Genomic DNA, 15,021 nt, shown 5'->3' on the forward strand with positions numbered 1-15,021 from the left:
TTGGCTCAGTCTAATGGTTAAAGATAACATGAAGAGCGGTTACAATTCGCAGATTAATTAGAATGACAAAGTCACCGCTTTTCCTGGCACCAGATCGACACTGATTGTGCCATCGCTCTTGCTACCCTGCTTAAGTCTGTTTTGGGCGACTCGGAAGACACGAGTTTGGGGCTCAGTAGCTTTAGAAACCGCAACAGCCTCAACAAGCTTACCATCCTCCCATCTAATTTTCTGTATCTCCACAGCACCGCGAGCTCTTAAACCGCGAACCCCACCTCGCTGTTCCCAGGCGGGAAGGAGAGTAGGGATGAGGTCAATGATAGTGTTGCCACTGCCGGTCCCGTCATCGACTTGGCTCTGGAGCAACATCTCTGCTACTGCGGCAGCGAAACCAAAGTTGCCGTCGATCTGAAAGGGAGGATGACTCGTTAGCATGCTGTTGAGCAACAAGTCTCCTATCATCTTCTGGATGCCTGCGTGGGTACCCTCGGTGTCACGTAGGCGCGCGTATTGGCATAGGATCCATGCTAGACTCCACGAAGTGTGGCCACCGCCGCCTGCGAGACGGCGTTGGAGAGTCACCTTGGCTGCATCGTGGAGCTCTGGGGTGTTGAGTGTGTTGCCCGGGAACAGACCCCAAAGGTGAGATATGTGCCTGTGGCCCGGTTCGGCTTCTTCTACGTCGTCCTTCCACTCCATGACTTGGCCATGCTTGCCGATCTGCGGGGTCGGTAGCTTTGCAAGGACTTTCTCAAATTCGGACGTGTCCTCTCCGAGCAGCTTCCCAGCCTCGACGACCGCCCGGAAGAGATCCGTAAGGATCTGTCCGTCCCATGCGGGGCCCGCAGCGATGGATGCAACCGTCTTGGTCCCGAGTATGTAGTAGCTGTTCTCTGCCGAGGAGCTGGGACTGGTGATGAGTTTGCCGTCACGCTCGACCAGGAAGTCCTGGAAGAACAATGCAGACCCGGCCATCAAAGGGTACACCCTGCGGAGAAAGTCTTTATCACGACCGAAGCGGTAATGTTCCCACAGATGTATCATAAACCAGGCGCCTGAAAGCGTCCAATAGGTGCACTGCACGCCATCATCCTGGGGTGCAGTGTCGGCCCAGATGTCGGTGTTGTGGTGCATAACCCAACCACGACAGCCGTACATTGCCTTTGCCGTCTCGGCGCCACGCTCGGCGGTCCGCTCGAGGAAGCGGAACAGGACGTCGTGCGTTTCGGCTAGGTTCGCGACCTCGGCAGGCCAATAGTTCATCTGGATATTGATGTTGATCGTGTACTTGGAACCCCATACCGGCATATGGTCGCGGTTCCAGATGCCCTGTAGATTTGCGGGCAGGCCTGAAAGCGAACAGCTGATGAGGAGATATCGCCCAAAGTGGAACAATAGCTGGGCTAGCCCGTTGTCTACTGCGCCCTGCTTGACGGCCTGGATGCGCTGGTCGATAGGGACTGCAGTTTTATCGCCGCTACCAGGAAGTTGGAGCTCGACCCTGTCGTATAAAGCCGAGAACCTCTCGACGTGTGCTGACTTCAGGTCGTTCCAGGATTTCATCGATGCAGTTGCAAGCCGGTTCTGGACGGCTTCACCGGCGTTAGGGTTGCGGAAGGTGGTTTCGCCCGAGACGAGGACGATGACTCGGTCCTTGGCATTGACGACTACATTGTAGCCCGTGTTATCAACCTGAACCTCGCCATCGCCGGGATCGGCAATGACGCGAACGCCCATGGCGAACTCGACGGCCCCTTTTGATCCCATGGAGCCGGTGATCATGTGCCCGCCATCGATTTCTTCGAGGCTGTCGTAGCGTTGGTTGAGCCGACGGTCCCATTCCGGGTGATCGCCACGGTTGAGATCGATTTGGAAAGAATACTCGCCTTCCGAGCTGACGCTAATGGCGATGACCTCGTCGACGGTGCTCGAGAAAACCTGCCGCTCGTAGTGTGCACCGCCAAAGTCGTACGAAACCGAGGATATTCCTGTGCGGAGGTCAAGCTCGCGGCGGTAGTTTTGCGGAGAGCGGTTCAGGTCGCGACTGAAGCTGTTCTCAAAGTTGACTATGCCCGAGACGCGAACCTCATCGCCGGGGGGGTCTTGGCCGTGACCGAATGTGAGAAAGACGTCGCCCAAGGGCTCATAGTGACGCAGAGACCGAGGCCGGGCGGTCTGGATCTTTTTGATGAGCTGCTCGGCCTCGCGTATACGATTTTGATCAATGAGCTCGCGGACTTTGGGCAGAGCATCGCGGGCAGCCGGGTTCAAACGGTTTTGGGGGCCTCCATACCAGACCGAGTCTTCGTTGATCCACAGCCGTTCAACATCGGTGGTCCCACGTACCATGGCACCCAGCCGTCCATTGCCGATTGGTGTGGCATCATCCCAAAGGTTGGCCGGTTTGTTGTAGAAGAGCGTGTGCTCTGCCATTGCTTTAACCGTGGGAATAGCAATAATAGCAAAAATAGTTGAAATCCAAGATGTGTATTCGCAGATCTGCAGTAGCCCGGTTACAAATTTGATGTGTCAGGGCCGAGTCGACCAAAGAATCACGAGATAAGCGGGAAATCAGAAGAAGATATCTCGCAATTCAGGCCACCGAATAGTTCGTGCCGGACGGAGGATGGGCCTCGGTGCCAATCAGTTCTCGTTACGAGATCCCTTGCTCCCAACGCGCGTTAGGGGAGTGAGCACATCCCACGGCCATGTACAAGTCACCTGCGCACCATTGATCGCCTGGAATCTGAGGGGAAGAGGGAAAGTGCAACCCGCTGTTAAAAATATCCGTCGGAAATTTGCAATGGCGGAGTTAGTGTAACGAAGTGCCCTTGTAAGAGCGCTCCGCTGATCACAGATAAAGTGCCGACGGCTTGCCAGTTCAGTCAAACCGGGAGGCGTGGAGAACGCGGGGAACAAGTGGGGGAGAAGCGAGACTGGGGAACGCAGAGGAACATCCCGGGACAACATCTCCGTCATCGCAGCTTAATAGGTTTCGATCGGACTACCCTCATCATTGGTGTTATATGGCGAACAGCTGAGTCTACGTGTCAGCTGACCAGCTGCATTGTGGTGCAAGGCGTCATTAAACAGCCTTTTGGCTCGAAATACATACACTTTTGACAAATTTCTTTCTGTTTCATACCCAACAGAGATGCTCCCATGTCTTGTTGCTCTGTTACAAGGCCAAACCCGTTGATCCATTATTCCACCGGTACAGCGACAGTGCTCTCCGACGCGCTTTGCTTTCTTCCATGCTAGAAGTTCCCGCGCTTCGCACGCTGTACAAAGTTGAACGCAGGATTTTGCGGAAATGCTTCTGCAAGCATTGCGGGTTAATCAACGCCTGAGGGATCAGAATCGATTAGATGGAAAGTCTTACCTGGAACTCGGTGCTAAGTGTAACCACGCACACCTCGTGGGCGCGAATGATAATCTCGCAAGCCCTCTCAACGGACTCATTTAGACCGATTTGAGGCATACGATCGGCAAACAACAGCAGTATGAAACTGCCGTGCAGAAGGTAAATGCCAAAGAGGTATGGCATGAAGGAAAGCTCCGGATCGCAAGCTAAGATGCGTGAGACAGCATCGGACGCAGCTATAGCGTGAGAAGCGCACTTCATGAACCCCACAGAGGGTATCCAGCCGTCTTCATTATCCAACATAGAAACGGCGTCCCATTTTCCATGCAGCAGAACATGCAGGACGTTAATGATGAAAGTACTGTATGCGGTCACAAGCTGTGCCTGTGCATGGTGACGGTGGGCTGTCGTCGAACTCTGGTGTCGACTTGCGTCTGCGGTGTCGTTATTATGCCGATGATTCATGGCGTCATCAACACTGATCTGAGCATGAGAGCTGTTAGAGGAATGGTTCTCTTCGTCACGGGGCGCAAATCCCGTCGAGTTCGGGGTCCAGACCTGGCTCGCCGGGATCCCTGCATTATTGAGGGCGTCAACGTCGTACCGAATTGCCAGGTCAACAATGCTCTGTGCACATTCAGACATGACCTTTTCCACTATTAGATAAGCCGGGTCTCCTTCGATGTTACGATCATGGCCTTCGTGTGCCTGATTGTCCTGGGCGACGCCGTTTATTGGAGTGCTCTTTGACCGTTGTAGATTACCAAATCGTGGGTGACTTTTCCGGCGGTGTAGTTGAATGATGTCGCCCAAAATTGTCATCAAGGGTAAAAAATACTCAAAGAAGCCAATGCCAACGACGCGAGTCGGAGCACCAAAACTGCGTCCCAGATGGTGTTGTTCCTGTTGCGTGCCATTGGCGGCTTCCGGGTCATGATTCGTTGTGATGGGGCTCTTTGGAAGCGACAGAGACTCCCAAGCCTCATCTGGCATAGGTGCGTAGAGTTGGCACTCGTCATCTAGAATACGAAGAGGAGAGTTGAAGGAGAGTGCCAGATGTCGATCAAGGCAAAACATTAACCAGAAAGCCCGCCTGCGCTCTTCTTGAATTTCCGGGACTGACAGTCCTGTTCGTACAGCCTCACAAGTGCGGCAAGCACATGTCGAGCTCGTTCTGCCTCTAGTACATAAGGAGTGTTCCGTTGACGACATGTTCTTTTGTGTTGCGTCTTCTCGGTTGAGTCTCATTTTATGCGATAAACTTAGTGCTTTGTTCCACCATCGGAAACAATCCGCTTTGAAGTCTCCGCCAGAAACAACAATGGTAATGAGAATAAACGTGAGCACATCGTCTACTGAAGGTGCCGGAGGTGGCTCCGAAGCCACACATGACGGTCGCTCGTGTTCGTACATACTCGCATCATTAAAGCCACCAGGCGTCATGGCAGCTTTTGTAGTAAACTCCAAGCCCTTTAGAAGAAGCCCCTCTGTACGATAGACGTTAGTTATAGTGTTATCAATTTCGATTCCAAGACCATTGGGATTGAACGAGTGAGGGTACGGGAGGGTTTACCAGTCGTCCTATGCCAGAAATCAGGATCTCGATCCTTAATCAAAGCCATCATCAACCTCCTCAACTCTTCACAGACTCGTGACTTCTGTCCAGGGAGAAGAAAGAGCGAGCTCTCGGCGGTTTGAGCGCTGACCCACAGCATCGTGACCATCAATGCTGGAGTAGATCTTCTCGGATTAGCGGAACGGAGTAGAGATTCCTTTCTCACAATGTGGGCCAGAACATAAGGTGAGGAACATCGAAATAGCGACCCTCCAGGCTCGACAAAGTAGAGGTCCAGTAGCTCGCATGCAAGTTTGGCGTCGATGATGCCTTGTAGCATTGGAATGATGGGCTCGAGGCATTTGAAGCGACATGCCCGGTTTCCATCCACTTCTGGCTCTCGTAATGTTGTTCTTGCTGCTGAAGCAGCACCTGATATTTCACTACTACTGCTTCCGTACCGTTCATCCATCTGCGAATTTAGCAGGGAATCTACTGTAACTGAATGCGTTGTGTTCTCTGCTTGTGGAGCTTCATCGCGACAGTGACTACCTATGGACAATAAGGCACCATGCAATTGTGGACCTGGATTTTCCGCAATGACACTTGACACGGGCATTGTCGAAAATTCCAAGTCAGCAGAAGATACAGAGTGATGTTGATTTCCGGTATACGTTGAACTGGCTGCTACTGACATTGTCGTGTCTACCATCAACTCTGATGGTACTGTGTCAGATGATCCTGGAATATGGCCGTTCATAGCTAGATCTGTAGAGGAAGCTTGGAAATGGCCACCGCTGCTACTCGCGGTAATCGTATGATGAGTGGAAGCTAGGTCGTCATAATTGATGCCACGTTGGGATGCCGTTTGGGATACTGAGCCTTCTTGTTCATATTGCTCCTGCTGATGACGATGATACTGTGGTCGGTGTTGCGAAGATATGCCTTGCCCCGAGTCTAGATGGGCCCCCGATGAGTCGCTTTCGCCATAGTGGGTCTCATCATCTTGTTCCTGTCTTGGGTTGAATCTCGAAAGTCGCTCTGCTGGCTTCCTAGAGCCTGGCTTGCGACCCCGCCTGCGCATGCTCCGAGCATAGTAACAACTCTGATCATATTCTGCAAAACCACAAGAGAGGTTAAATTAGCAGCAATGATTTGAGGCTTGGAGAACTTGCGGTACAATGCACCAACAACATCAAGTGAGACAAAAGCCGCAGTTTCCATTCATATCTGGCATCACCTAAAATTTGATGAGACTTTTTAATTGCTTACCTTGACAACGACGACTTTACAATACACGGTTGCGTTAGTTTCTTGATTCTTAATCGGTGCTTTCTGGCCATGTTCATGAATATGAAGACCACATACCATGGTTGAAGGCCATCACAACGAACCCGCAAAGCACTGCATCGGTCGCAAGCGCGTCTGGTCCTTTTGCGAACGCCTGCGGGAGGTCCAACTAGAGGTATTGACCCATCATCCTCGCCAGCCTGACGGGTCTCGGTATTGTTCTCTGCCTCCATATTTCCGAAATGCCGGGATTGTACGACCTAGAGTTCCGCTCTGTGTGGTCTTCATCCATCTAGTGTTTGTAGAGAGGTGAAATTTGCCAACGGAAACGGAGAATTGAGCCTATGGTTATTATCCGTGGGGTAATAAGTGCTGAAGTCTCCAGCAGTGATGCATGATCATTGTTCGTATTCCCTATCCAACCGCTATCGGCCAGCTTGAGATTGTGCCGCCCCACTCAGACATTGTCTGCGACGTCTGGCAGGTCATTTGATGAAGAGTCTGACACCTCCTGGTATGAGGGGTCGCTTTCGGTAATCCACCATAATGTACCGAGGGTCTCAAGCTGCACGTATTAGATGCTGCCGGGGAAGGTCCAGGCGCAAATAAACAAGGAGGTGATGCTCGGGATATTGGCATGCGCTGTGCTATTGGTTTATAAATGCCGGTAGCCGCAGCTAGTGCTGGATATGTAGCCAAAGTGCAAGGCTTTAGTAGCCGAAGATCGCCAACCTCCACATGGTTCTCCGCACAAAGTCCGGGGAAAGGCGGAGTTTCGTGCGGGGAAAGGCAGAGTTTAGTGAACCGCCGGTAAAAAGGCAAAATACCCTTGTCGGTCTATTGGAAAAGTTCAGCCTGGATTTCGAACTATCAGCGGAACCGGGGCTCCGATGTAGGCAACGCAGAAATCGAGTAGACTTATCGACGTGAGCTAGTCTTCTTCTCGTCATCTATACTGATCGGATGTGTCCGTGTGGGAACCAAAAGTGCTGGTCTTGATCACTAAATCAAGGGTAAAGAACGGTCTGGCGGTATCGTGGACGCCGTTCTACTACACGCTGTATAGTCCCATGCTTCAACCATTGAAATTATTAATGTCGACGTTGATCTTGGTATTATAAGGGGGAAAGTTTACCAAGTCAATGAGAGGGACGCATTAGGCTTTACGTTTTCAGAACGAACCTCTTGACATAACATTACTTAACCTCAATTCCCCGGACCATTCGCATTATCAGTGACAGATTACAGAGCAAAAGGCAACGATGGTACTGAAAGGAATAGTCCAATTGCATGAGATGAGCCTCTGTACAAGTTGCCATATCTGACGTGTCTAATCGTGGTTTCCAATACATATTGATACGTCACTAAGTTTTGTCACCGCGTTCTAAACAGCATGACATGATCATGAGATGCGGATTGGAGATATTTCTTCCTCTCCTGGTTGTAATTTTATGATATGAAACGCAAGTGTTACAGTTATTACTGCGAGGAGAATTGCAGTCCAAATTTCTCGATCAACTGATTTGATCTGCCCCTGGCTGTCTATTGTTGACCTTTTTCAAGTACGCTCTTCTGGCTCGAGAAGTCATAATCTACCCATTCTCCAAGAATTAAGCGAGCCTGCTCAAAAAGCGGCGCGTTGCGTTCCAGTGTCTGTTGATCCAGCTCAGTGTAATCTCGCAAGCTGTCGGATGCTTTGCTTCCAGCAGAAGAGCCATGTTTCAGTATTTCCTTCGCGGCAGCGACATTTTGCTCCAAGTCAGATATGCTACTCACGCCCGTGATTGTAGATACCGAGAAAGATGCTGTGCAATTTTGTTTCGCCTTCATAATCGCATACTGTAATGCAACAGACGAGAACGTCTCTCCATTTCCGTTATTCTCCACCCATTTCGCCGCTTCAGCTGCCGCTGCCCGTAGGCCTTCAGGTGCAGGGTGCCAATCGCCCGAAAGACCCGTGGGGATACCTCCCTTCCTTAACAGACCCACGGCCAGCGGGCTGGAGCAAAAGACACAATTGACTCCAGCAGAACGGAGCCTGTCGAATCCGCGCGTCTCTGCTTGTGTATTTTGGAGGGTGAGCTGAGCCCATGTCTGGACCACGTCCACGGGGCGACCATGCCGCTCCAATACTGTGGCGGCAATCTCTACCAAAACGTCGATGTCGTATCCTGATATGCCAACACGTCGAATGTGACCAGTACGCTGGAGATCAAGCAAGACACCTACAGCGGTGATGACATCTTGTTTCGGTACGAATTCAACGTCGTGGCAGAAGACGACATCCAGGTACGGGGTTTGGAACCGCTCTAGTGATCGCGCAACAGACTTGTAGACCCAGTCCGGTGAGTAGTCGAACTCATTCTCATTGATGCGACCGATCTTGGTCATGATCTCATAGTCGCCGCGGCCGTACTTGGCTTTGACGTCTGCATGTGCGAGGGCTGCCCCCATGAGCTGCTCGGAGGGCTCGTAGTAGGGCGAGGTGTCAATCGAACGTATGCCAAGCTCAAATGCCCGTAGAAGGATTTCCGTGATTGGCAGAGATTCTGGATCGGGGTGCAGCTGATAACTGAAGCCTGCACCTCCCATCACAAGCGGAGGGGAGCTGAGGCCAGCTACTGGAATCGCCGTCATGGCCAAAGTCACCAGTTGATCAAATGAATGTACAATGAAAGGTTTAGAGTGCCAAACTCAACCAGAAAATGGTAAGTAGGATGTCTCTTTTGGATTGAAGTGAGTTTTGTTCTTGTTTTAGAGATAATCTGAGAAACCTCGAACGAGCACTGTTCTTATAAATTCCCGGGCGAAAGACTTCGTAAGCCTACATGGTAGTAAGTGGTCATCTGTGAGAGCAGTTTAAGTAGGCAACGTATCCTTTACCCAGGTTTGTTTGGATCAGTTGTCGTCTTCTTGATAACATGGGGCATCAATTGGTAATAGAAACGATGTTTTGGGCAGCGTGTCATGTGGGCTTGGAGATGATGTCCGAGAAGATCATTTTGCCGTCGGGTAATAATGGAGGGGAACCAGAGAGGAGCTCCTCCGCGATCCTCGTCGCATCTCCAAGCCATGATCCCTGGAACTCGACAGTTTCTTCTGGGCAATCTCTCCACATGAGTCACCTGTCGGACCAACCATCTGCGTGCTGCCGTAACGCCGCGTTGGTTTAGCTTGTAACTTCGTCCGGACATTCGTCACTGGCGCATAGCCCTTTCATTGTTATCGGCGTCTTGGCCTCATGGCGGACCCCACCGGTATGGATTGAAGGATTCGCAACATTCTGCGGGGTCCCCATGAGGTATGGCAAGGTATACCCTTCCTCTCCCCGGATGGCATGTCCACAGACTGGCCATCAATGGCCTGACAACGACTTTCCTCCTGTCTGTGACCACTTAATCCCGTCGTTCAATGCGCTATAAAAGCATCAAGCTGGAGCTCATCCTTTCTGTCGATGTGTCGTGCTTAAACCCGACATTGCTTTTCAACAATTGCGATTTTATCTGACTTCACAGATCAAACACCAACATGGAACCCAAATCTGAGGTAGCCCTGGTGGAGCATGCGAATACTTGCAGCGATGACGACCACAAACACGACACGCTTGCTGCCGCGGAAGACGGCGGTAAACTCGACGCCACTGATGAGCAGAAAGCCATCCAGGCCACCCTCTCAGAACACGATTTGACAATCTGGGAAGCACTCAGGCGTTACAAGAAAGCGGCTCTGTGGTCGATGCTCGTCTCGATGTCGATTATCATGCGTGCCTACGATATTGAAATTACCGGAAACTTCTACGCCTTGCCGGCGTTTCGAGACCACCTTGGCGAGCATGTCGATGGACATGGCATGGAGATTCCCGTCCAGTGGCAGGTGGCAATGAGTATGGGCCCTATCGTCGGACAAGTCGCCGGTGCATGGCTTGCTGCTGTACCCATGGACTCCTTGGGCCGGAAGAAGACCTTGGCCATTTACCTCATCATGACTTCCGCCCTCGTCTTCATGCAAGTCTTTGCACCAAACCGCACCGTTCTCACCGTTTCAATGTATCTTGCTGGGATCATATGGGGTGGCTACCACGTTCTAGCCCCTGTATATGCGTCAGAGGTTCTGCCCTTGCGGTTGCGTGGAATCTTCATCGCGTACGTCAGCTTGTGCTACGTGATGGGCCAGTTCATCCAGACAGGCATCACACGAGCCTTCGTCAGCTGGAGCAGCGTATGGGCATACAAGATTCCATATGCCCTGCAATGGGTTTGGCCTGTCTTCATCCTCGCCTTCCTTTACTGGTGTCCTGAGTCGCCGTGGTGGCTGATTCGCCAGAACCGGCTGGACGACGCTAAGAAGGCACTCGATCGACTTTCTAGCAAGCAGTGTCACGCCCACAACCACGATGTGCTTGCCATGATGGTTAAGACCGACATTTATGAGAGAGAGCTCGAGGTTGGGGCTACATTCCGGGATTGTTTCAAGGGACCCAATCTCCGTCGCCTCGAGATTGCCTCTGCCGTCTTCATCGTCCAAAACTTCTCGGGCAACCCAGTGGGCTTCGCGGTCTATCTGTTTGAGCAGACTGGGCTAAGTTCAGAAAATGCCTTCAACATGGGTATCGGCCTCAATGGTGTTGGTTTCGTGGGTGTTTTCTGCTCCATGTTTCCCATCATCTGGTTCGGTCGCCGACGCGCCTGGATGTACGGCCTAACCTACAACATTGCTTGTCTGTGGGTCGTGGCGTTCATGTGTCTTGCCCCTGACTACAAAACCAACCAAGCCTATTCCTGGGCTCAGGCATCTATCTTGATCACGATGCAACTCGTCTATTCTCTGACTATTGGACCGTTGGCGTATGTCATTTCGTCCGAAGTTCCCTCGACGAGACTTCGGGCAAAGACATTGTCACTCACCGCCACTTTCAACGGAATGTCATACTTGGTCATCACTGTTGCTGGTCCTTACCTATTGAATCCCGGGTCCGCCAATGCTGGCGCCATGATCGAGTTTTTGTGGGGCGGGCTTAGTTTATTCTCGTTTGCTTGGAGCTTTTTTCGTCTCCCAGAGGTACGTTGCATTCCCGGAATAGTGCCTAGTTCCACAGCTATCATACATGAACATGATCCTAACATGTCACGCTGTTTTTTTAGACTGGAGACCGCACCTTTGAGGAGATCGATTACCTGTTTGAGAATCGTGTTCCCGCACGCAAGTTTCGGGCCTATATCATTGACGAAACACATATCTTTCCTAATATGAAGAACAAGGAATCGATTTGAGAACCAAAGAGGTGGAGGGTTAATGTTTTTCAGCGGGAAGGATTTGCAACAACCGCATAACAATCCAAACGAGAACCTCAATCAACTGATAAACCAAATCCAAGCTTTGAACCTTTTACATTTACATTTAAAGGCGAGAACTGCTTCACAAATGATCAAAGCAACAGGGACATTCCTCGAGCAGCTTTTCTCAGATCTAAAGGACTACAGTTCGATGTGCTGAACCTGACGTGTGCCTATCGCGTCAATTACTGTTGCCACTGGCTGTCCGGTCATTCTTCCCAGGCCAGCCACAGAGCATCTAGTATCAAAACTCCACATAGCTTGGATTCATTACTTGAGATAATAGCTACTTAGCAGATGAAAGCTGGCATTTCTTCTAGGAAATGTGAATAGTTGTTCTTTGCTTATCCTGTTGCTTTATGCGCAAAATCCATGAAATAGAAGGGTACAATGACAAACAAAGGCTAAGCCATATCTTTATCGAGCTCCGCGTCTCCTGACCGCGTATGCTAAAGTCTTCTCAAGCTTCTTCGCCTCCTGAGGAACCCGGTCCATCGTCCTGTACGGGCGCATTCTCCGGCTTTTGGGCGTACCAAAAGTAAAAGTTGAAGTATCGATGTTTGCTGTTGTCCTCAATCTCTTTCCTCGCAATTGCGGTCCACACCTCAGTCTCCACGGGCGAAAGCCCGTTGGCTTCAAACGGCTTTTTGAAGGCTGGCAAGACGTCTCTGATGGCATGCTTGAGATACAACCCACACAGTCGGAGAATTTCATCCTTAGCCCAGGTGCCAATGGGCACCTTCTTGACTTCGCGGCGGATGTCCTTGAAGCCTGCCCCTTCAAGATGGGGTCTCAGATCTCGAGCCTTGTGGAAATTCGCCCCGAAACAAAGAAACGACTGCAAAACGATGTCATAGAATTCCTTGAGCTTATCGTCTTCTTTCATGGTCCCATCGTCGCATTGGGGGTAAATATGGAGTTCCTGGAACTCAATCCAGCCCCCGGGCTTGAGGTGACTGATCAGGAGTCAGTAGAATGCCTGAAAGAGCCGCTATCATTCGACTGCAACTCACTTATACGCCTGGCCAATGACCTTGTCAAGATTCTTCAATACACTAGCCATAGTTCGAAGATGCACGAAGTCGAAATCGTCGCCATTAAGCCAGTCATCCTCCGCATCGTCAACGAGGAATTTGACGTTGGGGGGAATCCAGGTAGGCTGAATCGGAGACAAATCAATGCCCAAGACGTCCGCTGTTGGGAACTGATCCGCGACTGTAACAGAAAATCAGTTGGCTTCATCATCCACAGTCTCCGCGCCGCACCTAGTAAACATACATTCGATTGCCCAAATACCTGGTTAGAGCTGTCAGTAATGGCCATGCCAAGAGAAGTATTGATGCTGATATCACTCACCAGTACCAGTTCCGATGTCAATCACTTTATGGGGGTTGTCTCCAATCGGGGAGTAAAACAGCTTGCCGTCCTGCACGAAGGTTAGATCCGTGTCACGACGAATATCATGAAGAGGCCGATGCGAGAAATACCGTCAATTCAAGCATCATCGCATGCTTCATATCCTCTCTGCTCTTTTCTTCCTCGTCGTTTGGCAATGGATAGCGCCCGTGACGATAACTGTGGTATCGGCGACCAAACTCGTACTCATGAGCATGAACGCTAGAGGTCAGAGACGCTGACCCAACCGAGGAGGCATCCCATTCAACTAGGTCGAACTCGGAATCGTCGATCGGCCCGTCCGCGACCTCGATCGCCCCGGCGGGAAGCGAGACAGCTTGGGTGTCACTAGTAGACATGATGTGAAGACTACAGCATCGAAAGCTCACCGCCGAGATGACACGTAGATTTGAAGTAAAAGGCTGAACGATTGCAATCGCGGTTGAGGAGGGCGAAGTGGGGGCAAAATCCTCCAGACCAATACGTAGAAAAACGATGGGGAAAGAGAGGGAAAGCTCGGTGCTCCGGGAGACGACGTGCTCTCTGTTGGCTTGTTCGCTTGTTGTCCCTTCCAGCACAGGATCCACTTACATGCAGAGACGACTGCAACGACAATATGGCCTCCGACATACATAACATTTATGGTCTGATCAATGCCCTCTCGGTCGCAAAGGGCTCGGGATTGGCCAATGGGTGGTGTGAATACCGGGGATGTGTCCACAATTGGACACCGCCGATGCACGAAGGTCCCCTCGTCAGAAGCGACAAGATCTCTTCTATGCATGAGATTGAAGAATTGTTAACACCTTCGATCCCAACGTTCATAATTTCTTCTCCACAGCTGTTATGCAACGATCGTGCTTTCCAGAACATATCCTCTTAACACCTTACTAAAACCGTTACAACAGGGCAATGCCGAGTGGACATGAAGGCGTCCGTGATGTAACAAGTTAAGGCGACCTTCTCGTCTCTGCTGGAATTCAAGGTTGGTATTCTTTGCCCTACAGCATGCCTCAAGAACTCTTGAGACCATATGGTTCGTACGGGAACAACACGGAAACTCCAGGCATGCCAACAAACAGAGCTGCACAAACGTACAAAAGCGCCGGGGTGCCCGTATTGCCCTCGCTCGCAACCACCGCAGATATGATTCCCATGATCCTGTTGCAAGCAACAGCAATACTGTTTCCAGTTGCCCTGTGGGCACTGGGAAGAACCTCAGGCGTATCTTCGCTGAGAGTTCTATAGTAAATGTTGATGCAGAAGGCAATGACGCAAGTCAGCGTCAAGTCTTGCATGGAGGTCTGCACAACGTGTAGGCGGAGAAAAAGGCCATCGTGATCATCGTACCGATGGCCATGGCATGCGCCCGAGCTCCGTGTTACACATGCAACCGGCAACGATAGGACCAGGTATCCCACTGATGTTGGTGAGGGCGTAATTGCGCCACGTTTCGAACTGCGTTCGGTGGAAGATGGCGCCCTTGTTCGCAAGGTATGTCCTGATGATGGTCAACAAATCTTTTCCAAAACATCAATTGAAGATAGAAACGCTGCCATTCACGGAAGAAAAACGTAAAACACCTCAGGGTATAGGCCAGGCCTATTAGGGTCCAAGACAGGAAGATGCCACTCGTCAAGAAGCTCATCTTCTTGTTGCTTAAAAGGCCTCGGATGTGCAGCAAGGTCTCGCCAACAGAAAATTGTTCCTAACTATGGGCAGAGGTGACTGTTCCGCAATTCGCAAGATCTTTCTCGGTCAAGAGCACGGCAGGTTGTACGTTGTAGCCAAGTATTGGAAAGTCGTTACGACGGCGACTCATCGCCGACACCAAGCAGACACTTTGGAGTTTCCTTCATTTTGATGACAGTTACCCGAAGCACGGACATTACAAAGACAAGGGCGCCGCCGGTGAACATGGTATACCGCCATCCCCAGTTGTTAGCCTTGGTGCAACTTGCAGCATCGGAGCAGTTCCATGAGTTTGAAATCAAGAAGCCCCAGGCCAGGAAGCCAGCGACTGCATGAACGACCCCTCAACAACAAGCCAGAGCGGTGAGAGGCCACTGCTTGCTGCTTGGAAG

General features: G+C 51.0%; 4 protein-coding genes across 4 annotated transcripts; 1 reads left to right on the forward strand and 3 right to left on the reverse strand.

Moving 5' to 3' along the window:
- Window positions 1-57: 57 nt before the first annotated feature.
- Window positions 58-2,433, reverse strand: COL26b_009916 (uncharacterized protein; the record flags this gene model as incomplete). The annotated part of the gene is made up of 1 exon (XM_053182630.1): window positions 58-2,433. One exon carries the CDS (start codon window positions 2,431-2,433, stop codon window positions 58-60), a length of 2,376 nt encoding a protein of 791 aa, XP_053033438.1.
- A 5,318-nt stretch (window positions 2,434-7,751) lies between these two features.
- On the reverse strand, window positions 7,752-8,846 carry COL26b_009917 (uncharacterized protein; the record flags this gene model as incomplete). The annotated part of the gene is made up of 1 exon (XM_053182631.1): window positions 7,752-8,846. The coding sequence occupies one exon, from the start codon at window positions 8,844-8,846 to the stop codon at window positions 7,752-7,754; it is 1,095 nt and encodes a 364-aa protein (XP_053033439.1).
- Window positions 8,847-9,737: 891 nt separating this feature from the next.
- COL26b_009918 (uncharacterized protein) lies at window positions 9,738-11,479 on the forward strand (the record flags this gene model as incomplete). The annotated part of the gene is made up of 2 exons (XM_053182632.1): window positions 9,738-11,267; window positions 11,351-11,479. 2 exons carry the CDS (start codon window positions 9,738-9,740, stop codon window positions 11,477-11,479), a joined length of 1,659 nt encoding a protein of 552 aa, XP_053033440.1.
- Window positions 11,480-12,002: 523 nt separating this feature from the next.
- On the reverse strand, window positions 12,003-13,296 carry COL26b_009919 (uncharacterized protein; the record flags this gene model as incomplete). The annotated part of the gene is made up of 5 exons (XM_053182633.1): window positions 12,003-12,498; window positions 12,556-12,757; window positions 12,821-12,838; window positions 12,899-12,968; window positions 13,030-13,296. The coding sequence occupies 5 exons, from the start codon at window positions 13,294-13,296 to the stop codon at window positions 12,003-12,005; spliced, it is 1,053 nt and encodes a 350-aa protein (XP_053033441.1).
- Window positions 13,297-15,021: the final 1,725 nt, after the last annotated feature.

The sequence above is a fragment of the Colletotrichum chrysophilum genome, assembly GCF_026319265.1.
Source record: "Colletotrichum chrysophilum strain AFK26 chromosome Unknown scaffold_100, whole genome shotgun sequence".
Classification (NCBI taxonomy): domain Eukaryota; kingdom Fungi; phylum Ascomycota; class Sordariomycetes; order Glomerellales; family Glomerellaceae; genus Colletotrichum; species Colletotrichum chrysophilum.